The sequence below is a fragment of the Palaemon carinicauda genome, chromosome 14 (assembly GCF_036898095.1).
Source record: "Palaemon carinicauda isolate YSFRI2023 chromosome 14, ASM3689809v2, whole genome shotgun sequence".
NCBI lineage: Eukaryota > Metazoa > Arthropoda > Malacostraca > Decapoda > Palaemonidae > Palaemon > Palaemon carinicauda.
The window spans coordinates 18,886,411-18,912,408 of record NC_090738.1 but is presented as its reverse complement, the minus strand read 5'-3'; the positions used below and the strand labels follow the sequence as shown (position 1 = coordinate 18,912,408).

At 38.0% G+C, this 25,998-nt stretch overlaps 1 protein-coding gene across 1 annotated transcript in view; it reads left to right on the top strand.

Annotated features, from left to right (window-relative positions):
* The first annotated feature begins 1,798 nt into the window (after window positions 1–1,798).
* The window catches only part of LOC137652698 (transmembrane channel-like protein), a 47,103-nt gene continuing 22,903 nt past the window's right edge, over window positions 1,799–25,998 (top strand). Inside the window, 9 exon segments of the mRNA XM_068386101.1 lie at window positions 1,799–1,900; window positions 3,087–3,245; window positions 5,431–5,575; window positions 6,898–7,051; window positions 7,228–7,335; window positions 7,733–7,859; window positions 8,191–8,379; window positions 8,616–8,854; window positions 12,632–12,820. Coding sequence (XP_068242202.1) covers window positions 1,799–1,900; window positions 3,087–3,245; window positions 5,431–5,575; window positions 6,898–7,051; window positions 7,228–7,335; window positions 7,733–7,859; window positions 8,191–8,379; window positions 8,616–8,854; window positions 12,632–12,820 — 1,412 coding nt within the window.

Sequence of the window (25,998 nt, the reverse complement as noted above, 5' to 3'; positions counted from 1 at the left end):
CTGTGGTCTATCAAAATTCTTATTCCTGATCTGGATATTAATCTATAGAAACATCGTTAAGATAGTTTTTAATGAACGTTGCACAGGATTTTTCATAATTCTGACCATCCTTTGCATTTCAGATCTTCCCCGGCTGTACCATCCTGTACGTAGCATTAGGTATGCAGTTAATTCTAACAGTCTTTCCTTTTCCCTCATAAAACTAAACTACACTGCACAGTATTCTTGATTTTTTTATTCCAGCTGTGAAACAGATTGTGGAATGATCTTCCCAATCTGCTAGTTGAATCTGTGGAACTTCAGAAGTTCAAAGTTGCACTGAATGTTTTTAGTGTTGAACAGGCTGACATGAGTCTCTCATCATAATGTATTTATTCATTACTTCTCATATATTGTCTATTTCCTTATTTCCTTTCCTCACTGAGCTATCTTCTCCTGTTGGAGCTCTTGGGCTAATAATACCCTGCTTTTCCAACTGGGATTGTAGCTTATCATCATTATCATTACTCGCCAAGCTACAAACCTAGTTGGAAAAGCAGGATGCTATAAGCCCAGGGGCTCCAACAGGGAAACTAGCCCAGTGAGGAAAGGAAACAAGGAAAAATAAAATATTTCAAGACGAGCAACAACATTAAAATAAATATCACTTTATAAACTATAAAAACTTTAACAAAGCAAGTGGAAGAGAAATAAGATATAAGATAGAACAGTGTGCCCGAGTGTACCCTCAAGCAAGAGAACTCTAACCCAAGGCAGTGGAAGACCATGGTACAGAGACTAAGGCACTACCCAAGAATAGAGAACAATGGTTTGATTTTGGAGTGTCCTTCTCCCAGAAGAGCTGCTTACCACAGCTAAAGAGTCTCTTCTACCCTTACAAAGAGGAAAGTGGCCACTGAACAATTACAGTGCAGTAAGAAGAATTGTTTGGTAATCTCAGTGTTGTCAGGTGTATGAGGACAGAGGAGAATATGTAACGAATAGGCCAGACTATTCGGTGTGTGAATATGTAGGCAAATGGAAAATGAACCGTAACCAGAGAGAAGGATCCAATGTAGTACTCTCTGGCCAGTCAAAAGACCCCATAACTCTCTAGTGGTAGTATCTCAACGGGTGGCTGATGCCCTGGCCAGCCTACTAACTTTTCATAGCTATATAAGAATTACAATTTAAGGTAATCCAGATGACATGAATGACCTAACCAAACCTGATCTGACATATTACTAACAGTAGCGTGGGTACCAGCCTATCATGTTTTTAAGATTACATTGTACCATGTCTGTCTCACCATACAGTATTTCATCTCATTAAGATATGATCCTCTCTCATGTTGATGTTCAATTTGATACAAAAGAAAATTTAAGTAGATAGAACTGTGATAACTGGAAAAGATTAATATGGTCATTATATTAAGCAGTTATATTCATGAAAAATGTCATGGACACTTTGCATTGACGAATATTAACTTACGTTGAAGGGGATATGAAATGTCTAGAAACGGAACCAATCTATTAATTCCTAGAAATAACAGAGTCAATCTCCCAGTTTCAGAAAATAACTCAATCAATCTTATAACTCCAGGTATCTACTGATTTAATCAGGAACCAACTGATTCAACCTCCTAATTCAAGGAAACAACAAAATCAGCCTTATAATTCCAGGAAAATAACTGAATTAATCTTTTAATTACAGGAAACAGATAAACGAGACTTTTAATCTTTGGAAACAATTAAATCGATTTTTTAGTTCCAGAACTCATCAGAATAAATAAGCAAATAAAACACGAAAGGAGGAGGTCATGAGTGATGCGGCAGGTGACAAAGATGATACCAACCGAGCAAGTCCTAGGGCTCGAAGTCCCGTCATGGGCGTGACTGGTCTCATGAGGGATCAATGTAAGGTAAAAACTGTCATTTTTCAACTTATTCAGCATTTAAAGGATAAATGTGGCAGTAACAGGTTTTCTTTTCTGGAATCACTCTTTCAAAGAAAATTGATTATGTTAAGAAATTGAAAATGAGCATAACTTGAAAGTTATTGAAAATTCTCTCGTGATAATGACTTCTACACGATCAGCAAAATTAATAGTGAAAAAAGGGTATAGGTAGTGTAGTCTACTACAATTATAAAATTTATGGGTAGTGTACCCTATAGTGCTATACAAGTAGAAATACTGTATATATGTGTAAATATACATTTATATGTATATATATATATATATATATATATATATATATATATATATATATATATATATATATATAGTAGATGACAATACTAGAGCCCAGGTCCCCCTTACCCTGGGGGATATTATACATGAGAAGCCGAAAATAGCTCTCTCTCTCTCTCTCTCTTAATTCATGTATATATATATATATATATATATATATATATATATATACACTGTATATAGATTATTTATATAAAAATCTATATACATTATGTTTATATATGTGTATACAGTATACATTTTTTGTATGGAATCATTGGAATTCTCCATTATTGGAATGTTTAGAAAAATTTCAATGCCCCGTGGTTAGGGTGTAAGAATACTACCACCATATGTCCTGTGTTGTCGTAGAAAGTGACCAAAAGGAGAGTAGCTGCCTTGAAGTCTTGCTTTTAGGTAAATGCCTAGGCCCACTGCCTATAACTGCGGAAACTGCTGCCTTACCGTTGCCCTATTCAGTAAAAGACTAGGTCCATCCCCAATAACTATGTTTGATGACTGCAAAGGCATGCGATCGTAAAAATCCTCAGCCAAATTATATACTATACCAGATGCTATCACATCAAGCAAGCAACCCCTTGATATAGGAATAACAATAGGAAAGAAATATATATATATATATATATATATATATATATATATATATATATGTTTATATGTATATATAAATATATATATATATATATATATATATATATATATATATATATATTTATTTATCTATATATAAATATATATATATATTATATATTTATTAATAAATATATAAATATATATATATATATATATATATATATATATATATATGTTCGCATGTGCGTGTGTATACTGCATGAATTTCCAGGATCAGCGGCAGCACCAACAACAACAACAACAACAACAACAAGCAGCCGGGATGTATGAAGGAGGGGGAAGAGGTTCGAGTCCTGCAGGACCTGGGACGGGAATCTTACGCCTTGATCCAGCAAAAAGGAGAAGGTTGTCAGCAGCTTCGATGGAATTCAGGAATGATAAGGTATAATCAAGGAACAACAGACCTTGTTTAATCATATCAAATAATAGAGTATATATATATATATATATATATATATATATATATATATATATATATATATTTATATATATAAACATGTATATATATATATGATATAATTATATATATATACATATATCTTTGTATATATTTTTATCATATATATACATGTATATATATATATATATATATATATATATATATATATATATATATATATTCGTATGTATATCAAAATATAAATCTTAAATATCCCTTAACATAGAATTAACTTCTCCTTGGGAGTGTAATAACTTAAACTTAAAAGAAATAATACATGAAAAGTGCATCAACCTTTGAGAGGAATCAAACTTTTTCCATTTGGGATTAAAGTAGATGAGTGGTTGTTATAACAAGTAGTAAAAAATAAAATATTAGTGGTAGTTAATGAATGAGTAATATTCATCATGTAAATTACTGGCCACCTTTTTTTACAATTGAAAAGAAAAATATTTTATAAATCCCACACATGAGAGAGAGAGAGAGAGAGAGAGAGAGAGAGAGAGAGAGAGAGAGAGAGATCTGGCAATGTAATGGCAAGGGTCATGTATGCTGGAGAGAGAGAGAGAGAGAGAGAGAGAGAGAGAGAGAGAGAGAGAGAGAGAGAGAGAGAGAGAGAGATTTGCTGGATGATATTACTCATTCCTTTTGGAACTTAAAAATTGGCTAGGGCCTGTAGCGAGGCTATCGTTACAATGAGTCTTAAAATAACGAAAAGAAGTAATCTGAAAGTACCAAATAGGGCATTATAATGTTCAATCAAAGGCAGAAATATTCCATATCTTTAGCTATCAAAAAACTTGACAAACACTAAAGTGAAGCTTTCACGCACACACTCTCAACCAGCCTACACTTCATCCAACGTGCGAGCATGTACATTTGGACACAGGAGTTCCTGGCTTACCTCGCCCCGAAGAAGTACACCCTGTCACACAATTACTTCGCAGCAAGTATCTAAACAGTGTAAGAAGAGATGGCAGAAGTGGTAAGCGGGGCTAAATACAGGAACTCGCCGCACAGTACGGGTGTGAGATGGTTCACTTTCTTAGAGCAAGGTGTAGGCCCACCAGGAATTCCTGTGTTCAACTGTAAATTAATCAAATTCACCTCGAGAAAACTGAATAATAAACAATACCATAGTTCAAATGCTAAGTTGCAAAGACTGCCCCACGAGCTGCCATCAATAAAACTTCATATGATTAATACTCACCACTCAGAAGACGACATTCCTCTTCAATATTGATTATATTTCTTTGACCCTGTACGTTCCACTATTTACTGCAATCAGAATATTCCAGATGAAAATTCAAAATGTTAATTCTCCAATTAATTTAATTAATAGACCACACAAATTGTAAGACTATCGTTTACTTCAAAATTATGTTGCAGATATTCAAGAATTGAATACCTTAGTACAAATAAAATGTTTGGGTAAACTTCAATAATAATTAATTAACTGCAGTCATCAACGGTCGGTCTGAATACCCAAATAATGCCATGTAATTCCACCATAAGAACTTCAAGCAATAAAAAAAAATAACTAACAGATGATACTCACATGGAGAAAAAAAAGTCTATTTTGCTTCTAAACTGTTAACAGAAGTATGGAAAATATCTGTAAACAAAAGGAAAAAGCATTTTTTTTTCTACATTCCTCAGAAGTTTAGTATTTTGCTCTTAATTGTTAAATATGACAAAAAATGCTAAAACACTGCGTTTCTTGAAATATTGCTTGGAAATTCTTGTATTTGGAGGATTGTTCGTTAAGCTAGAAAAAAAGTAATGTTTTTGGTGTGGCTTATAGAAAATTTATAAATTCACACCAGTTGAATAAACAAATATATAACAATCATATACATGTAGGCCTAATTTGGCACCAAAACCTTCATAGAGTTTCAACTGGAGAGTTCTGAAGGAAATAAAAAGATTGATAAAAACAATAATAATGGTTGATGAATAATGAATAAAAATAAGCAACAAATAATAAATAAAATTATTATTGCTATTTCTATAAATGTTTTTGTTGTTATCATCATCGGTATACTACGGTATAGTATATGTTTCATCTTTTATTTGGGAAATTATCATCAATTCAGATATGGCTGAGTAACTTTTTACCAACTTTCAGGACGACACGTCCTCACCTTGTCCAAGCGATCGTTTGAGTGTGACCTGGGCAGATGGTGACAGGTCAGTGTCAAGTGACCTGACCTCATCTGTCCTCAAAGCTTCGGGGTCTCCAGACCACCATTCTACGAATACTCTTGCTCCAGGTTAGCACAGTTCACATTTCTGTAAAGATGAAATAACAAATTATTACCAGTGAGTACGTTACAAAATATTTGAACAACCAAAACTGTATTTGATCAGTTAGAGATAGCTGATTAATCAACACAAAAACATTCAGCTAATTTGGTTCTTCTACATAAACTTTTGGCAACACATTTAGTTACACTATTACTGAATAGATTAGAAACATTCTCTCTCTCTCTCTCTCTCTCTCTCTCTCTCTCTCTCTCTCTCTCTCTCTCTCTCTCTCTCTCTCTCTCTTTTCTAACCCAGTCAATATGCAACTGGAGCATTTTCTAGAAACATTTATATTACCCCTAATTATTACCCTAAAAAGCTAACATATACCCATGCTCTACAAATACATATGGAACATAACTTGATTTTGTGAACATTTTATATGAAAAAGCTCGCAAAGTTAACTTCTATGTCATTTGGCTCATATACCTGCTTTGTAACAGCATAACATTAGTACATTTATCTTAGTAAAGTATGATAGACTCATAACCTATGATTAAAAGTAACAAATACCAATGTAGTCAATGAAAACTCCTAAGTATTCAATTTAGCTAGATTTCCTCTGATTAAATAGACATTGTGACTGAGTTTTTCCAGGATTAGCCTACATTTTCAAATTCAAATGGTGTAAATGATCTAAAACATACAGAATCAACTTGAACATATCCAGACTTATGTCAAGCAACACTATGACTTAGTGGTTCACTATTGGTAAGAGTGAAGGCTTTTCACAACTCTTTGAATCCTTTGGTTTGACTTATATAATTTGGGCCATATGATCTGGCACTGAGGCTGGGTAGCCATTCAGTAACTTCACAGTCACTCTATGAAGTAAAAATTTGAGAGATTTGACAGCAAGATGGAGGAAAAGGAATAGGAACATGCATTGTACAGTACTAAAGGTGGGTGCAGCTTGGGTCTGAAACGGTTACTGTAGACTGTTTAGTAATGCCTGCAGTGCACCAAGTGAGGTACACTGATGACATTAACTACCTCAACGGGGCTTTAATTATACAGCCCCAACTGTGTTGTTTTCTACCATTCCCTTGCTAACTGTACCTTTGGGTCCTTCCCAACTAGCTGTTCCAAGCGTCTTAATTTTGTCTTGGTGTTATTTTTCCAACTTATTTATAACTAACTCTATTTTTGAAGCAACAGACAATACTTTGATGCATATTCTTCTTTAAAATTATTACCTTACATTCATTTGGTTTGATTTTACGAGTTGAACCAGTTTGCAGACGAATGATCATTACAGGAGTATAATCACCAACGATATTATTTCCAGTTTATGGCAGCCTTCTGGAAGAACCACCTAAGGATGAATTTGGTGACAGTGTGTCAGCTATTCTCCAAAGATCAAAATCTAAAATTTCCAGGGAAAGTATCATGAAGAGAAAAGTGATGGAGATTAGTTCTGCTGTCATAACTATCTTGGGAGAGTAAGATCTTCGATATATATAATAAGACAAATTATGCTGATATTTCATAGATATTTTCTTGAAAATAAGTAAATTTCGACATTTACCTAATCATTATAGATTTAAGCAGACATTAAAAGATATAAACTTAATGTACTAATCCCTTGATATTTAGCTATCATTTTCTCTTACCCCAGGACAAAAGTATACTTGGGAAAGTCAGCAGCCGAGGATGTTGAGGAAAGACTAAAAATCCACAAAGAAGTACTTGCTGGAGTTAGACAGAAGTGCTGGCCTATAGAGAGGTAAAACACACCCAGTATTATTCACTTTAAAGTAATGAGGTACTGAAACTTACGTCATTTTCATTTCTCACCCCACGAATGATACCACACTTAGCCTACACGCAATTTGGAAATGCCCAGAATGAGACACAATCTTATGACAACTTGTAAACAATACTGGATATGTAATTCTTACATAAAAAATCACTTTACTTTCTTTTGAATACCACATAACTCTTTACTCCTAAAGTTGGTAAGTATACCTATCTCTAGTTATCCTCCTTTATCTCTTGGCCTTCCTCAAAAACTTCTCTTAATTTAATATTTGGTAATCTTATGGAATTTTATCAATGCTATTATAACAATAAAAAGCAACATACAGTACTTAAAAGACTGATTCTATTTTCCTGTCATTCAGAAAACTACGTTTAGTCAGGAGCTCCCACGAATACATTAAGAAACATGAAGGAGAGTTGGAACAGAGATTGGCTCAGTCTACCAGTACCAATGATGTCCTTCTGGGATATTTGATCAAATTCAGAAGGGTATAGTGTGCACTATATAATTTGAGTATTTGTTCTACTTTATTCACTTAGTTCCTAACTCCCCTTTGACACTTATTCTATATGCAATACTTGTTGATTTTTTTATCTTCACGCTAATTTCTTAGAAATTAATTTTTAATCATTATCATAAAGCTAATGTATTACTATTCCGTATGAGAATACCTATAACTTCTTAAATACATTGCAATAAATACTGCACCAATTTTATTCTAAAGCCAATACCAGGGAAATGCATTTAAAGGATAGCGCACAGTAATTGACAGATATTTTACCACAAATATTTTGAATGCAAATTGCTTTTGTTTTGCAGTTGGTACGTACTGGTATTCAAGCTGGTTGTCAATGGATCTCTGAGTTAGAGCTTTGGCAGAAGCGAATCAAGACGATAGAATCACACTTTGGATCGGCAGTTGCTTCCTATTTTACTTTCTTGCGTTGGGTACTAGGACTCAATGTTGCTCTTGTGGCTATGCTTTCAGTATTTGTCATCATCCCAGAGGTAATTCAATGTTGCATTACTCTCAACTGTCTTTGCTCCCTGTGGTAAAACTGATATCAAAGTTATACTATGATTTACCTGCTACACGGAGTTTAAATAAATCTATTCTAACAACTGATGCTATAACGCTTTTTATATTGAATTCTAAATTAAATTGATCTCTCAGTATCTTCCGTTGGCTAAATATGATTCTCAAATTTAACTTTTTTGAGAATATTTAACATTCCCCCATAAAGTTTCTAGCAGCAGATCGTTCAAGAGCTGGAGAAAGAAAGACCCTCTTACCAAGAGATATCACCAGTGCCTATGACTTCAAGGTTATGTGGGATTTTGAAGGCATCATGAGATACTCACCACTATTTTACGGATACTACAGTAAAACTCCGAAGACTCGTGAGGGATATCGTCTCCCTCTCGCATACTTCTTAGCAACATTGGCTGCTTATGCATATAGCTTTGTTGCTATATTGCGAAAGTAAGTAACGGTATGTCTGATCATTTTTTGGTGGAAGGAAAATTAGTTGTAGCAAAAGAGTGGGGGAATAGAGTAGGTGGATGTAAAAGGGAGCTAATGGGGGTTGAAGAGATAATAAAACTGGGGGTAAAATGTAATATTAAGAAAGGTAAAGAATGGCATATGACGAAGTGAAAGTAAGAGAAACTGGTAATTTAGAGGAGGAGTGGAAGTTAGTAAAAGAAAATTTTGTTGGGATTGTAAGTGATGTGTGTGGTAAGAAGTTTGTTGGAGGCAGCATGAGGAAGGGCAGTGAATGGTGGAGTGAAGGAGTGAAGGTAAAAGTGGAAGAGAAAAAGAGGGCTCTTGAAGAATGGCTGCAGAGTAGTAGTGTAGAGAAGTATGAAAAATATAGAGAGAAACATGCGGAAGTAAAGTGCAAGGTAAGTGAGGCAAAGAGGCCAGCTGACCTGAGGTGGGGTCAGGGATTGGGTCATTCATATGAAGAGAATAAGAAGTTTTGGAAAGAAGTGAAGAGAGTAAGGAAGGCTGGCTCAAGAATTGAAGAGGCAGTGATAGATGGAAATGGAAGGTTGTTAAAAGGAGAGGAGGCAAGGAAAAGGTAGGTGGAATATTTTGAAAGTTTACTGAATGTTGAGGATAACAGGGAGGCAGATATAATTGTTGTTGCAGATGATTGAGGTGCCGGTGATGGGAGATGAGAATGAGCGAGAGATTACAAGAGAGAAAGTGAGGAGAGCACTATATGAAACGAGAGTAGGAAAAGCATCTGATATGGATGGTGTGAGAGCTGAGATGTTGAAGGAAGGGGGTGTGACTGTACTTGAATGGTTGGTGAAATTGTTTAATATGTGTTTTGTGTTGTCAATGGTACCAGTAGATTGTGTTTGTACATGTATTGTAACACTATACAAGGGTAAGGGAGATGTGCATGACTGTTGTAATTCAAGGGGTATTAGTTTGTTGAGTGTAGTTGGAAAAGTGTATGGTAGAGTACTGATTAATAGGATTAAGGATAAAACAGAGAATGCAATCTTAGAAGTACAAGGTGGTTTTAGAAGAGGTAGGGGTTGTATGAATCAGATTTTTACAGTTAGGCAGATATGCGAGAAATATTTAGCAAAAGGTAAGGAGGTGTACTGTATGTTGCGTTTATGGATCTGGAGAAAGCGTATGATAGAGTTGATAGGGAAGCAATGTGGAATGTGATGAGGTTATATGGAGTTGGTGGAAGGTTGTTGCAAGCAGTGAAAAGTTTCTACAAAGGTAGTAAAGCATGTGTTAGGATAGGAAATGAAGTGAGCGATTGGTTTCCGGTGAAAGTGGGGCTGAGACAGGGATGTGTGATGTCGCCATGGTTGTTTAACTTGTATGATGATGGAGTGGTGAGACAGGTGAAAGCTCGAGTGCTTGGACGAGGATTGAAACCGGTAGAAGAGAATGACCATGAATGGGAGGTAAATCAGTTGTTGTTTGCGGATGATACTGTACTGGTTGCAGACGCAGAAGAGAAGATTGGCCGATTAGTGACAGAATTTGGAAGGGTGTGTGAGAGAAGGAAGTTTAGAGTTAATGTGGGTAAGAGTAAGGTTATGAGATGTACGAGAAGGGAAGGTGGTGCGAGGTTGAATGGCATGTTGAATGGAGAGTTACTTGAGGAGGTGGATCAGTTTAAGTACTTGGGGTCTATTGTTGCCCCAAATGGTGGAGTGGAAGCAGATGTACGTCAGAGAGTGAATGAAGGATGCAAAGTGTTGGGAACAGTTAAGGGAGTAATAAAAAATAGAGGGTTGGGCATGAATGTAAAGAAAGTTCTGTATGAGAAAGTGATTGTACCAACTGTGATGTTTGGATCAGAGTTGTGGGGAATGAAAGTGACGGAGAGACAGAAATTGAATGAGTTTGAGATGAAGTGTCTAAGGAGTATGGCTGGTGTATCTCGAATAGATAGGGTTAGGAACGAAGTGGTGAGGGTCAGAACGGGTGTAAGAAATGAGTTAGCAGCCAGAGTGGATATGAATGTGTTGAGGGGGTTTGGACATGTTGAAAGAATGGAAATATGCTGTCTACTAAAGAAGGTGATGAATGCAAGAGTTGATGGGAGAAGTACAAGAGGAAGGCCAAGGTTTGGGTGGATGGATGGAGTGAAGAAAGCTCTGGGTTATTTGGGGATAGATGTGAGAGAGGCAAGAGTGCGTGCTAGAAATAGGAATGAATGGCGAGCGATTGTGACCAGGGCATGTAGTACGGTACGGTTCGGTACGTTTTTTGGGGGGATGTAAGTACGGTTCTATATTACTGTACGATATTTTCCTTCGAGTTTGGTACGGTACGAAAGTACGATTTTTTTTTCGTACTTAAATCGTACCATTTCCGTACCAAATTCAGATAGGTGTCGCAAGAGAGTAAAGTGGCTGAACATATCAAAATATTCGCCAAAGCTTCACGTGTCAATAAAAATGAGTGTATTTTACAGTGGTGGCATTATCAACAAGAAAGTGCACTAAAAAATCTTGCTGAAGTAGCAGTTGCTCTGCCTGTTACTCAAGCGAGCGTAGAGCGCACATCCTCTGGGTTGCGCTATATTCTTAATGATTTAAGACTAGGTCTAAAAGAAGATATTGTTGACGCTGTAATGCTATTACGCTGCAACACATAAAACTGTATGAATGCCTAATACTGTATAACTGAACATTTTCCTTTTGTAACCTTAGCAAAATAAAATTGTATTATATCATTAATGTATTACATAACACCAATCTTCTTGAAGTGGCAGTGGTGGTAATGGTAGTAGTAGTAGTAGTAGTAGTAGTAGTGAAAGTGCCATGTTATGTCTATATGAACTGTAATGTAAAAAAAAAAGTAGGTACGGAAACAGTTCGAAATTACGGTACGATAAAATATCGTACTAGTACGGTACAGTATGAATTTTTAGGTACTGTACGAAATTACGGTACGGTAAAAATGCGTGGTACGAATTACGAGAAAACAAATCGAACCGTACCGTACTACATGCCCTGATTGTGACACAGTTCTGGTAGGCCCTGCTGCTTCCTCCAGTGCCTTAGATGACTGCGTAGGTAGCAGCAGTAGGGGATACAGCGTTATGAAGCTTCATCTGTGGTGGATAACGGGGGAGGGTGGGCTGTGGCACCCTAACAGTACCAGCCTAACTCGGTTGAGTCCCTTGTCAGGCTGGGAGGAACGTAGACAGGAGAGGTCCCCTTATTTTATTTCCTTTGTTTGATGTCGGCTACCCCCCAAAACTGGGGGAAGAGCCTTGGTATATGTATGTATGTAAGTAATTGTATAATTATATTATATCTTAGAAGGTGAAATTCTTGATATAAATGTGATATATATGCCAAGATACATATGGGTTCATATTAAGTTGATCAAGTAGATATTTCAGTTTCTATTGATAAAAAAAAATACAGTGCAGTTACATTAAAAAAGGAAACTCATAATCAGTTATATGAATTTTGGAAGTAAAAGAAGTTTCTATCAAAAGTATTTGTTTGAGCATGAATGCTTTGATGAGATCAATTTTGTACCTCCAGGTGAATCATAATTATGCTTTCTATATTTTAGAAATATCGGTTCTTTTGAGTTTTCAGAAATATGCTCAGCATTATAGACCAATTATCGTATATAATCATCTAACATACAAGAGTACTCAATTTGAGTATGTATCACAAGCAGTTTTGATATTAAGTGTTTCTCTTCTGATGTGAACCGTTGTGATCCTTACTTTCTTGATGATACATTATTTCTTAGAATGGCAGCTAATTCTCGGATGTCAAAGTTGTCTAAACATGAAGAGCACCCCTTCGTGTGGCGGTTATTGGCTGGATGGGATTTTACCATTGGGAGCCATGAAACTGCACAAAATAAAGTGGCTGCCATCAATACTAGCTTCAGAGAAATCTTACATGAAGAAAAAGAGCCAGAAAGCGAAGAAAAAAGGTAAGAAAATCAAGTTAACTAGGTTGTAATGCATGTTACAGGTGGGACTTTAGAGGCCATAAGTGTATTTTTGGCACAGTACTGTATGTCTGCCAGTCTTTACATATAAACCACTAGAACATAAATGCACATACATGTACTGTGTATCAAATTTTGTAAAAAATAAAACATACCATATTCATAAGGACAATTAAGAGCTGTAAGCTAAGTTATCCCATCAGAGACCCTCCCCTCCTCTTCATGATGAAATGTTCTTATGCATGCTTTCTACAGGGATGCAAATTAAGACTATCGGCCTAATCACCAACTCCTTCAAAATAGATCTGACTTGAGAGATGGGGCATCAAAACCAAGCCATAATAGACTTTTTCATTCATTGTGTATGAAAATTCTCTTCAAAAACTACCTCGTCTCATTATAGACGTTGTTTCATTGGCAGATCAAACTATGACTGGGCTTGAAGACAAAAAAAAGCAAAGGAGTTTAAGAAGACTCTACGTGCGGAGTGATGTTACTGCAGTAATGTTTTTGAGATCTGAAGTGAAAGAATTTACAAATACTTTTTTTGGGCTCAAGCCATGTCGTGCTGATGGAAGTTCCTTCATTAGTAGCTTCCTAGGTTATATGTGACTACAGTGATATATCCCAGAGAATTTACCGAAGGTACCCAGAATTCTAACTCCTGGAGCGAATATCCCTTAAAATTTTAAGAAGGGATATCGCGTAAGGACGTAATGGCACACCTCATAGCAATCTGCACCCCAGATAGAGTTTTACGTTCGAGGAGGTGTGGCAAAAATAAAAAGGGGGCCCTTCAAAGGCCATCCCCGTTCCCTACTACTATCGATAGTACAACAGCGCCATCCCTACGATAGTGGCCATTCCTTTTATTGTAGCGATTTCGCTCGGTGGTATTTTCCCGTGATTGAATTTTTCGATTGTTTAAAGGATTATTAATTATGCTTTCTTCATCCTCTTCCGCCTTTGGAAAGTTGAGTATCGGGTCTTTACTTTGAATATGTTTTAGCTCCTGTTTCACAATGAAATTAAGTATTTATTGTGTTTTAGAGCTAGGCCAGTTACTGGAGGCGCCATGGGTGCCGTCGTTCTTAGGCATGCGTTATTTAGTTAGCGGAACGACTTCCAGTTTTTAAATAGCTTTATTTAATTCTTATAATTATTTAGCTATTTAGGCATTTAATTTTGTGAAGATTTGATTATGTGCATAATTATTTCACTTTTCCTCTGTCGATCGTATAGTTAGAGTTTCGGTGATTTAGGTAACCGAGAACTCGTCTAGCCTAGTTAACCTATCCTAGACATTTTTCTATATGTTCGACATTCCTTGATTACCCTTGTGTTTCGTTTTCATCCATTGGAGACTGATACCTGCTAGAATGTTATGAAACTTCTCACGTCTCTTCGGAGACTTAAGGGTAATCCCTTTTCCCTCTGAGTGTAACCTCAGGCTACAACCCTAGTAGCCGTGCCTGAATTTTATTCAGACATGGCTAATATGGGGTTTGGTTTATGCCTATTCCCTTAACCTTTGGTTGTGGATATACCAGAAGGTTTTGGGATTTAGTCAGAATCTCAGAGTATTTAGTCTTATGTCAACGACCTGCCGGCAGGGTGAGTTGGTTGTAGGATACCTTTATTCCCCTGCCGACAAGGTTGCCGACAATGGAGGTTAGCCCTCCATAGTCACATTAGAGTTATGGTAGTATACCATCTTCTCCTTGCGACTAAAAGACTAGTCCTGTGCCACAGTTCCCTGGGCTAAGAGTAATTCTCTTTTAGCCTAGGATAACGTGGCACTGGAACCCTGTTTCTCCCTTGTTGAGAGGAGGCGGCAGTGCCGCCACCCCCTTAACTGTGTCGGCAGTCTCTGGGTTGGAGAACCGAGTCTCTCCTGGCACCTGGATTCTGTCGATACCGATACAGAAACAGAGTTCCTTTTATGGGTGGTAGGACTGACAAGTATGTCAGTTCCTTTCACAGACGTTACAGGACCCTTTCCCCCCCCCCCCTCTATCCTTTTTGATGGTTGATCCATTGTCTTTTTAGGCTGGCATCCTGCAACCTTAATATTGCGGTAGGGTGCTGGAGCCAGCCAGACTCCCTCTCCTATCTTGGCTGGCGGCAGGACTACTGCCGCCTGCCGGCCTGGCCGGCAACCAAGATGGCTGCCGGCAGTCATGGACTGTCGGCGGCTGCCGACATTGCCGGCAGCTACCGACATTGCCGGCGGCTGGCGACGCTGCCGGTGGCTGACGGCATGATGGCCATTTGCCGGCCTGGCCGGCAACCAAGATGGCTGCCGGCAGTCATGGACTGTCGGCGGCTGGCGACGTTGCCGGTGGCTGACAGAATGATGGCCATTTGCCGGCCTGGCCGGCAACCAAGATGGGTGCCGGCAGTCATGGACTGTCGGCGGCTGCCGACATTGTCAGCGGCTGCCGACATTGCCGGCGGCAGCCGACATTGCCGGCGGCGGCCAACGTTGCCGGCGGCTGACGGCATGATAGCCTTTTGCCGGCCTGGCCGGCAACCAAGATGGCTGCCGGCAGTCATGGACTGTCGGTGGCTGCTGACATTGCCAACGGCTGCCGACGTTGCCGGCGGCTGACGGCATGATAGTCATTTGCCGGCCTGGCCGGCAACCAAGATGGCTGCCGACAATCATGGACTGTCGGCGGCTGCCGACGTTGCCGGCGGCTGCCGACGTTGCCGGCGGCGGACGGCACATTCGCCAGTATGATGGCCGTGAGTGGGTAGTCCCTTCTGTCCCCAAGGTTCTTCAGTCCTCCCTTGGAGTGTTGCTATAGGTTCTGTTGCCTGTGTGCTGCCGGCCGGGTCGGCAAAGTCAGTGCTGACTCGGTAGGCAGCGCGCCGACTGTACTTGTACTGTCAGCAGGTTGCCGGCAACAGTACTGTAGGTATATAGAAGCCTGAATGTTACATTCTCCCCTTCTATTAGAACCTTCTTTCGGAAAAAAGGCAGTCTATTACACTTTTACTTCCTTAATTACTGTATACATTTACAGTAAAGGATGGCCCTTTTTTCCATACTGTCTCTCTCTCTGTCTCGCTAGTTCTGCCGGGTATGCCGGCAAGTCCTAGCTAGACCGGCAACATGCCGGATCAACTACTGTATAGGTTATACAGATAGCCAGTATATCTCAGTATAGTATATACTGTAGATAGAAAACTACTATATTTCTCGTACTAGTAGTTATTTCCAATATATTTTGGATATCCAGCTCGGGCATTTGCTGAGCCTAATCCTATATTGGATGAATATGATTTCTTCAATATCCTGATTGGAAATCAGTTTAGGATTACCCTACAATATTAGATACTTCAAGGCAAGAGTTATATACTCCTAACCTTTAAAAGGTACAGCCTTTTCTTGAGTCTCCCTGATCAGGAAACTCTATGATTTAATATAGTAGGAAGACTACAGCAAATGACCTGAGTCAGATATACTAATATATGTCTTTAATTTTCTAGTCCATCTGGCTTTATGCTGGATGGACCCTTCTGTCTTATGCTGCCTGGTAGGCAGCATAATGACTAGATTACAATACATAGGTACAGTAGTCGATAATTTGCAATATAGACTTAATGCATTTAGAAAACTACAGTACCATGATACAGTAGTATTTTCTAGCATACCTTGGGTATCCTTCAGCGAGTTTTTCTGCTGATACCGCTTATATTGAAGGAATATTTTCTTCAATAGTCTGATTTAGAATCAGTCATCCTGACCCCACAGTATTAACATTTTTTTGGGACAGTTACTTGATACTTCTCTACCCCTAGGGGTAACAACCCTTCTACTTGGATCTTCTCAACAGAGAAAGCTCCATGTAGTTAATACTGAGGGGAGGTAGCAGCATTTGCTCGCGGGGGTACACAAGTATGTATCTCCTACTATCCCTTTATAGCTTACTATCCTAAGCTATTCTGTTGTAGATGACATTTACATGTTGATTATCAGTGTAATAATCCCTTGTATACTCATTTGGTTTTCCTTTCTTTACAGGAGGAACACCAGATATCTTGTGCTGCGGTCCCCTGCAAAGCCAAGAGTAAGGACTTTTACGGTCATAATACTTGCAGGTTGCATGCTCCCTGCAATATTATTTCCGGATCCCTACATTATTGGAACCCACAGGGTTTTGATAATCCCAAGTCTACAGAGACTAGGGATATAGCTCAGTATAAATTACGTAACTGGGTGAGAGGCTTCAAAAAGATCTCTCTGGGACCTTTCCTACCTAATGATAGGATGCGTAAGCTATTATTTCCAAAGCTAAGTGAGGAAATAGTAGTGCCTCAAGAGCCAGCTACATCCCCTGATGGCGAGAAAACCTTTGGGATCGAGGGCAAGAAGTGCCCTAAGGTAGAAGATAAATATGTTGTGTCGGACTTTCCTCCACCTATGCCGGCTAAAGAGCCACCGATGTCAACATCTTCGTCTTCTACCCCTCTATTGGATAATGTGGTACAGTTATGTATCCAACTGAAGAATCAGATAGAGAGCTTTGGTAAACAAAGCAAAAAGCAGGAAGTAAAACACAAGATAGGACCTTATAAAGCTTCTCTTGTCGCTTCCCACGGGTCAGTCAAACGACCCATGGATCAAGACCTTCCTACATGCTCCATAACCAATCCCTGGAGGTTTGCGGAGCAGATGTCGATTTCAAATGGCAATCTCTACATCTCAGAGAAATTAGGTGCTGTTCCTTTGGACAAAATCCAATTTTGGCCAAGCTTTGATGCTTTCCCTAATTGTTGGGTTCGACTGTTGTATGAACCAAAGTCAGGAAAAGGACCGGAACAAAAGGAGGTCATGATTCTTGACCATGGTAAGGCACAGACTATCCTTTCAGGTAATCTGAAGAGGGCGGGTTATTCAGAGACGAAGGTATTCTCACTGAATAACAGACACCCTTCCTTTCTTGCTCCTACTTCACTCGCTTTCCCCTTTATGGGGAAGGCATTTACTTCGGTTACCAAAGCTGTAGAGGCGGGTGAACCATGTCCTACACTCGATAAGTGCAAGCCTTTGTCACTAGCCTTTCCCAGTCAGGAAAAGGATTGGAAGGAAGTCCATTTGACTTTTTCGGTAGGAAAATTAGACAAGGATGTCGCAAGTCGACAATTCAATGTATGTCTCCCTATTTTGTCCGATTTGCTCTTGTTTAATGAACTCGAGTCAAAGAAGAGACTTGCGGCATCCCTTTCTCTATAAAACTACATATAGTTGTGTTCAACCTACGAAAACACCCCAGGCATGCTCATGGTCATAGCCAAAATGCATATGGCTACCTTGGTAAAGGACCTTTACGCCTTTGTGAAGGCTAGGAGAGCATGTAGAGAGTTTGTGTTCGCTGCTGCAACAGTGAAACACGAAACAAGGAAGCTAATATCTTCCACCATCTGGGGTAAAGACCTCTTTCCACAAGAGGTCATTAAGGAAGTAATTAAGAATGCCACCATGGAGAACATAAGTCTTCTCCGGAAATGGGGCATTCCCTCAAAGAGAAAATCTTCTGTGGTTGTGGGTTCCCAACCTAAAAAGAAGATCGAAATTACTGGAAATATTCCAGTGACCACAATGCTACAGGCAAGTGGTCAAAAGTCTAAACCTGCTGATTATTCGAAGCATAAAGACGCTTCGGCTAGGAGGAACTTTCCCACAGGATCGCAGGACCTTCGATCCTTTGGTCCAGAGCCTATTCGAAATGAGCCATTGGTGGGAAATAGAAATGTCCCTACTTTCGTCGTCTTACCTTCTCCTACAGTTCAAAACCCTCCTGGAGGAGTATACCTGAGACCTGTAGAGCATACAGGTAGTAAGAAACCTATGGCTCGTCGAGTTCCAGGGAAGGCCATTTTCTGTTCACGAGAAGGACTCGAGAAATCTCCGAGTCATTCTGAACCTGTCGCCACTCGACAAGTTTATAGTAAACTACAAGTTCCGAATATTAATTCTTCTAAACATATGGACCTTGTTCCAATTAAGGGTGTTCGTAGTCTTACCAGACCTGAAAGGTGTCCCCCGGAACCTTCCAGCCAACCACCCCCCTTCCTCCTATCTAGGATTCATGTCACGAAGAGTAATATTCATCCTAGAATAGATACGTATCAGACTCACAGTCCTAAGTATCTTCTTATAGATGACCCGGTTCTCGGGACATCGCAGATGCAAGATTTGCCTCTAGAAGTCTCGACTTTCTCCAGATCTATGATTTCGATGGCTAAGAAACCATCGAAGCTTTAAGTCACATCAACTCAATTTCCTCTTGGGGATTTAAAAGGAGCTCACAAGGTCCGTCAAGAGACTCAGCTGATCGATCAGATTCCCGAAACGCTAGCAAGGGAAAACGCTAAACTTTCCCTGGTCCGCAATTCTGACAGACCTTGTACATTGAGCACATCGGAAGGATGCGTTAAGGGTCTGGAGAAAACACGCATCAAATGCTTGAAGAGATCAAATATGACTTCACAATCGAACATCACGTACAGTTCTGGTGAAGTTACCCATCCCTTTCTTAAAGGAATGGCACCTAACAGCAGTTCACTTACAACTGATCCACGAGGTGACGGTGGATACTCTATCTCAATCCAAGGAGATAGAGCTGGAATGGTCCAAGGACACAGACATATTCCATCCCAGATGGGAACAAGTCCCGGAACTGCAGCTCGATCTTTTCATCATGAGCATCTTCAAGATAGTACCTCGTTAAATAGCCCCTTACGAGGATCCTCTAATGAGGCTGATAGACTAGATGAGGCCGGTCCTAGTTCCGATCCTAGCTATATTTCTGAAGATTCAAAAATAAACTGCCTTAGGTTTATCACGGAGAACCCAAACCCCTCATTTCACGAATTTCTTGCCCTAGCGATTAGAAAGAGGTTTGGGATCTCAGAAGGCAATATAGAATTCTTAGAAGAATACAAGGCTAAGTCTACTAGAAGACAATATGAGTCTTCCTGGAAGAAGTGGGTGGAGTTTGTTAAATCAAAAGGACCGAAAGAAATTTCTATGAACTTCTGTCTGTCCCTCTTTGTCCACCTTCATAGCCAGGGGTTGGCGGCCAATACGATAAATACGTGCAAATCGGCCTTGACTAGACCTCTCCTATATGCCTTCCAAGTGGATCTGGCAAATGAAATCTTTAACAAGATTCCGAAAGCATGTGCTAGACTTAGGCCTGCAGCACCACCAAAGCCCATCTCTTGGTCTTTGGACAAGGTCTTACATTATGCCTCATCGGTGAACAATAAAGATTGTTCTCTTAAGGATCTAACCCAAAAGGTTATTTTCCTGTTCGCAATAGCCTCTGGGCTAGAGTTAGTGCAATAGTGGCTCTATCGAGAGATGAGGGCCACATTCAGTTCACAGATTTAGGAGAACTGAATCTCTTTCCTGATCCATCATTTCTCGCTAAAAACGAGCTACCCACTAAGAGGTGGGGTCCCTGGAGAATCTCTCCTCTGAAGGAAGATGTCTCTCTATGTCCTGTAGAGTGTCTAAAGGTCTATCTTCGTAGAACTTCAGACTTCAGGGGAGGACAGCTCTTTAAAGGAGAAACTTCGGGATCAAATTCATCTCTAAATCAACTAAGGGCGAAGCTCACTTACTTTATTCGTAGAGCAGATCCGGACAGTACTCCCGCAGGTCATGATCCGAGAAAGATTGCTTCATCACTGAACTTCTTTCAGTACATGGACTTTGAGCGTCTTCGTTCATACACTGGATGGAAATTATCCAGAGTGTTTTATAAACACTATGCAAAACAAGTGCATGAACTGAAACACTTTGTAGTGGCGGCAGGTAGTGTATTAAAACCTGCCCCCTAATTTTTGTGATAAACTATTTTTGGTTTGGGTCCTCACTTGTCCTCGGACATGCACTGGATAAGAATCATCCAGGATGTTCTACAAACACTATGTTATGCTAGTCCATGATCTGAAGCAATATGTGGTGACGTCAGGTAACTTATTTACTCTGCCGTTTATTCTATGATTAACAGATAATTGACTGGGACTGTCAGTTAAGGGGAGAGGAAGTCATCCTTTTTAAGTATGTCTTCTTTTATTTAAGTGTTACCATGGTAACACTAGCTCTGTTCTAAAATCCCAGGTGTGGAATTATACAGATAGCTCTAGTGCCGGTGTACGAAGTACATAGTGCAGTTAATGGTAACCAGTACAGGTATTGTGAAGAGCGATTATCTTTTATCTTCTCTTCAATCTAAGAGTGGCATTTCTTGACTTCATTCCTTCAAGAAAGAAATACGATTCCTGTACTCGTTTCAGGTATAATCCCATTGTCAGACTACAATCGTTTTGTTAACCATCTCTTGTAGTCATTTATTAGAAATAAATGTCTATTAGAATGTAGTGCGTCCACCTTCGCCAGACAATTGTATCTATACATGCCAGACTTTTTATCTACCTAGAATGCATCCTTCACATATTTGTATGCATCAAAGGTTAGACATAAGAGACACTGATGTCATTTTGGCCAAATATACAACTTGAGACTATTTGTATATTCAGTGTGTACTTAAGTTTGGTCATACTTTTTATGTTAACCTTGAAATCCCTTTTCAACTGTCTAGATGACTCTTCCCTGTAGGAGGCAGGAAGCACTAACATTGTTTATGATTAGTGATGATGACATATAACGGTATTGTCACTAGTCTCATATGGTCAGTATAATCATTGAAAAGGTTGATATAAGGTTTAGGCACTGATGGAAAATCCACAGATACATTAATGCTCTGGTATGCTTCCATCAGCACGACATGGCTTGAGCCCAAAAAACGGATTTTGAGCGAAGCGAAAAATCTATTTTTGGGGGAGATAGCCATGTCGTCCTGATGGACCCACCCATCTCTTCTGTAGAAGAGATCTTCAGTTTCCCTCCTGTAGTACTGTATCTGTAACAGCCTATGCTCAACGCTACAAGGAATGGCCACTATCGTAGGGATGGCGCTATTGTACTATCGATAGTAGTAGGGAACGGGGATGGCCTTTGAAGGGCCCCCCTTTTATTTTTGCCACACCTCCTCGAACGTAAAACTCTATCTGGGGTGCAGATTGCTATGAGGTGTCCCATTACGTCCTTACGCGATATCCCTTCTTAAAATTTTAAGGGATATTCGCTCCAGGAGTTAGAATTCTGGGTACCTTCGGTAAATTCTCTGGGATATATCACTGTAGTCACATATAACCTAGGAAGCTACTAATGAAGGAACTTCCATCAGCACGACATGGCTATCTCACCCAAAAATAGATTTTTCGCTTCGCTCAAAATCCGTTTTTTTTACACTTTTGACCAAGTATCTTACCCATAGAGAACAGCTTGGGGCTCCTGCTCTTACTTTTAGAACAAACATTAATATCCTGAGAACTGAAAAAAGAAGAATTTTTTATCCTTCGATTGGGGAACCTCCACTGGAGCAATATATGCTATTGTGGGTTTGATACACCTATAATACTGTACTTACTCGAAGTGTTTGCAAGGGACTCTCATTGCTTTCTTGGCTAAAATTATAACCTACAGTACTTTTGTTGTTGAATAAGGTAATAGTTTAGGTTTTTATAACTTTTAATTGATTAAGCATTGTGACTCAGTGAATGTCATTTACAATTAAGCCCTAAAAATAAGAGAGGGTCTTACAGTAGCGCTTTATATAAATCATAGGACCAAATAATAATAATAATAAAAAGCACATTGGTTTAAGAGAGTAATGCTGACTATAAATTAGAGAACAAGACGAGATAGAACCTTTGCAGATGATTTAGCGGTGACAGTACGCATACTACATCTATCCTTTTCCAGGTTAAATACAGGTAGCACTTGAAGAAGAGAGAAGAGGAAAGAGTGATGCAGCATTTGTGAAAGCCAATCCTCTTCTGCCTAAACATTCCTACAAACCATTGGGTCAGGCTTGAACCAAAATAAACACTGGACTGGATTCATGAGTTGAACTGAGGTCTGAGAGACGACTCAGTGCCCATTTCAAACTGGTGGGGAAATCCTAACATTGTACTATTAAGTTAAAGTTGGACAGCAAGATTGAAAGGAGGCAAGAATGGAGGTATACTATAACAGAAGGATATGAAGTCTGTGCAGTTGGAGGCGAAGGGACGCTGCAAAATCTCTCAAGTAATGCCTATAATGCACCATGTGAGGAGCACTGATGGCACTATCCCCTTTGGGAATGAGTAAAATGAAGAGGGATACAATATATTTGATAAAAACTCTCCCTCACTGATATGGAATAGAGCAGAGTAGAAACAATTCCTAATTCTATGAGGTGTCCCATTACGTCCTTACGCGATATCCCTTCTTAAAATTTTAAGGGATATTCGCTCCAGGAGTTAGAATTCTGGGTACCTTCGGTAAATTCTCTGGGATATATCACTGTAGTCACATATAACCTAGGAAGCTACTAATGAAGGAACTTCCATCAGCACGACATGGCTATCTCACCCAAAAATAGATTTTTCGCTTCGCTCAAAATCCGTTTTTTTTACACTTTTGACCAAGTATCTTACCCATAGAGAACAGCTTGGGGCTCCTGCTCTTACTTTTAGAACAAACATTAATATCCTGAGAACTGAAAAAAGAAGAATTTTTTATCCTTCGATTGGGGAACCTCCACTGGAGCAATATATGCTATTGTGGGTTTGATACACCTATAATACTGTACTTACTCGAAGTGTTTGCAAGGGACTCTCATTGCTTTCTTGGCTAAAATTATAACCTACAGTACTTTTGTTGTTGAATAAGGTAATAGTTTAGGTTTTTATAACTTTTAATTGATTAAGCATTGTGACTCAGTGAATGTCATTTACAATTAAGCCCTAAAAATAAGAGAGGGTCTTACAGTAGCGCTTTATATAAATCATAGGACCAAATAATAATAATAATAAAAAGCACATTGGTTTAAGAGAGTAATGCTGACTATAAATTAGAGAACAAGACGAGATAGAACCTTTGCAGATGATTTAGCGGTGACAGTACGCATACTACATCTATCCTTTTCCAGGTTAAATACAGGTAGCACTTGAAGAAGAGAGAAGAGGAAAGAGTGATGCAGCATTTGTGAAAGCCAATCCTCTTCTGCCTAAACATTCCTACAAACCATTGGGTCAGGCTTGAACCAAAATAAACACTGGACTGGATTCATGAGTTGAACTGAGGTCTGAGAGACGACTCAGTGCCCATTTCAAACTGGTGGGGAAATCCTAACATTGTACTATTAAGTTAAAGTTGGACAGCAAGATTGAAAGGAGGCAAGAATGGAGGTATACTATAACAGAAGGATATGAAGTCTGTGCAGTTGGAGGCGAAGGGACGCTGCAAAATCTCTCAAGTAATGCCTATAATGCACCATGTGAGGAGCACTGATGGCACTATCCCCTTTGGGAATGAGTAAAATGAAGAGGGATACAATATATTTGATAAAAACTCTCCCTCACTGATATGGAATAGAGCAGAGTAGAAACAATTCCTAATTCTATAACTATATATAATTACAACAATGAAAAGACTGTGAGGATTAACTTTATATTATAAGGTTGAAATATATAATTCAGTTATGCGCTTGTGGGTGAGGGATTTTGTTCAAATTTTATCAACTAATTCTTGATAAGTGCATGTAAGGAAAAATGGTAAACACAGTTTATGAAATTCTTGTATAGAAAAACATTTTCTTATTTTGCAGTTATCAACTTTTTGATACAATAATTTACAATCCACACAATTTTTCCTAATAACACTTTCAACTTCATTATGAATATTTCCTTACGTTAAAATATTTCTGTGTTTATTTCTGAAAACCAAGGTTTGTATTCATTAAAAAAAACAGTTTTTGAGTATATTTCAAAAGAAAAAAATTCCTAATTATTTAATCGTTTTGAAAATATGAAATTTCTAAAGAAGGTTAGATCTACTGATAGGCCTAAACACAGTAAAAGTGATAATTTAGTCATTAACGGGTAGTTAATATGCATATTTACACAATTATCATCATACAGTATGCATAAATGCTACAATCAGGTATATTATTGAAAAGAAAATTAATATGTATTTATACATGCATAAACAAGAAAGAAGTATTCTAGCTATGCCTTATTGATAGCAAGGTCTTTCATTTTCTATTATCTTGTGACATACTATATTTGCCATATCATAAGAAATTACTGAGCTAAAAGGATAACAAGAGAAATAAAGATAATATTGACAGACCTATGAAATTAGCTGATAAAAATTATATACAAAACAATCAAAAGATTCGATTTCGTTCTCTGGGATGCCTAGAAAGCTCTTATTAACATTCTAATTTTACTGTGCTTATTTGTATGAAAATTTGGTTTCCAGAATGCCCATCTAAATCCATGTGCTTTTTCCTAAATAGACTTACTGACAGAGCTAGAAATTTTGTCTTTAGATGAATAATGAAACTGTATTTACTATTTATTATATTTCTGATCATACATGTAGAATTTCTAATTTCAGATCTAATGCAGTACTTTAGCAGCTACATTAGTTCAGTTAAAACAAATCAAATTGCAGATGTAGATCATTACACAATGTACTCCACATTTCAATACCCCTATATATATATATATATATATATATATATATATATATGTAATATATATATACATATATATATATATATATATATATATACTGTACATATATATATATATATATATATATATATATATATATATATATATATATACAGTATATATAATGTGTATATATGTACAGTATATATATAATTATATATGTGTATATATGTATGTATATATGTATATATATATATATATATGTATATATATATGTATATATATATATATACGCAGTATGTATAGATATATATTCATCATTATATACATGTATATATTTATATATAAATGTGTATAAGTATACAGTATATATGTTTTATACATGTGTATATATATACATTTATATATATATGTGTGTGTATATATATAAATACACACACACACACATATATATATATATATACATATATATATACATATATGTATATATATATATATATATATATATATATATATATATATATATATATATATATATATATATAATGCATGTATCTATGTTCATAATC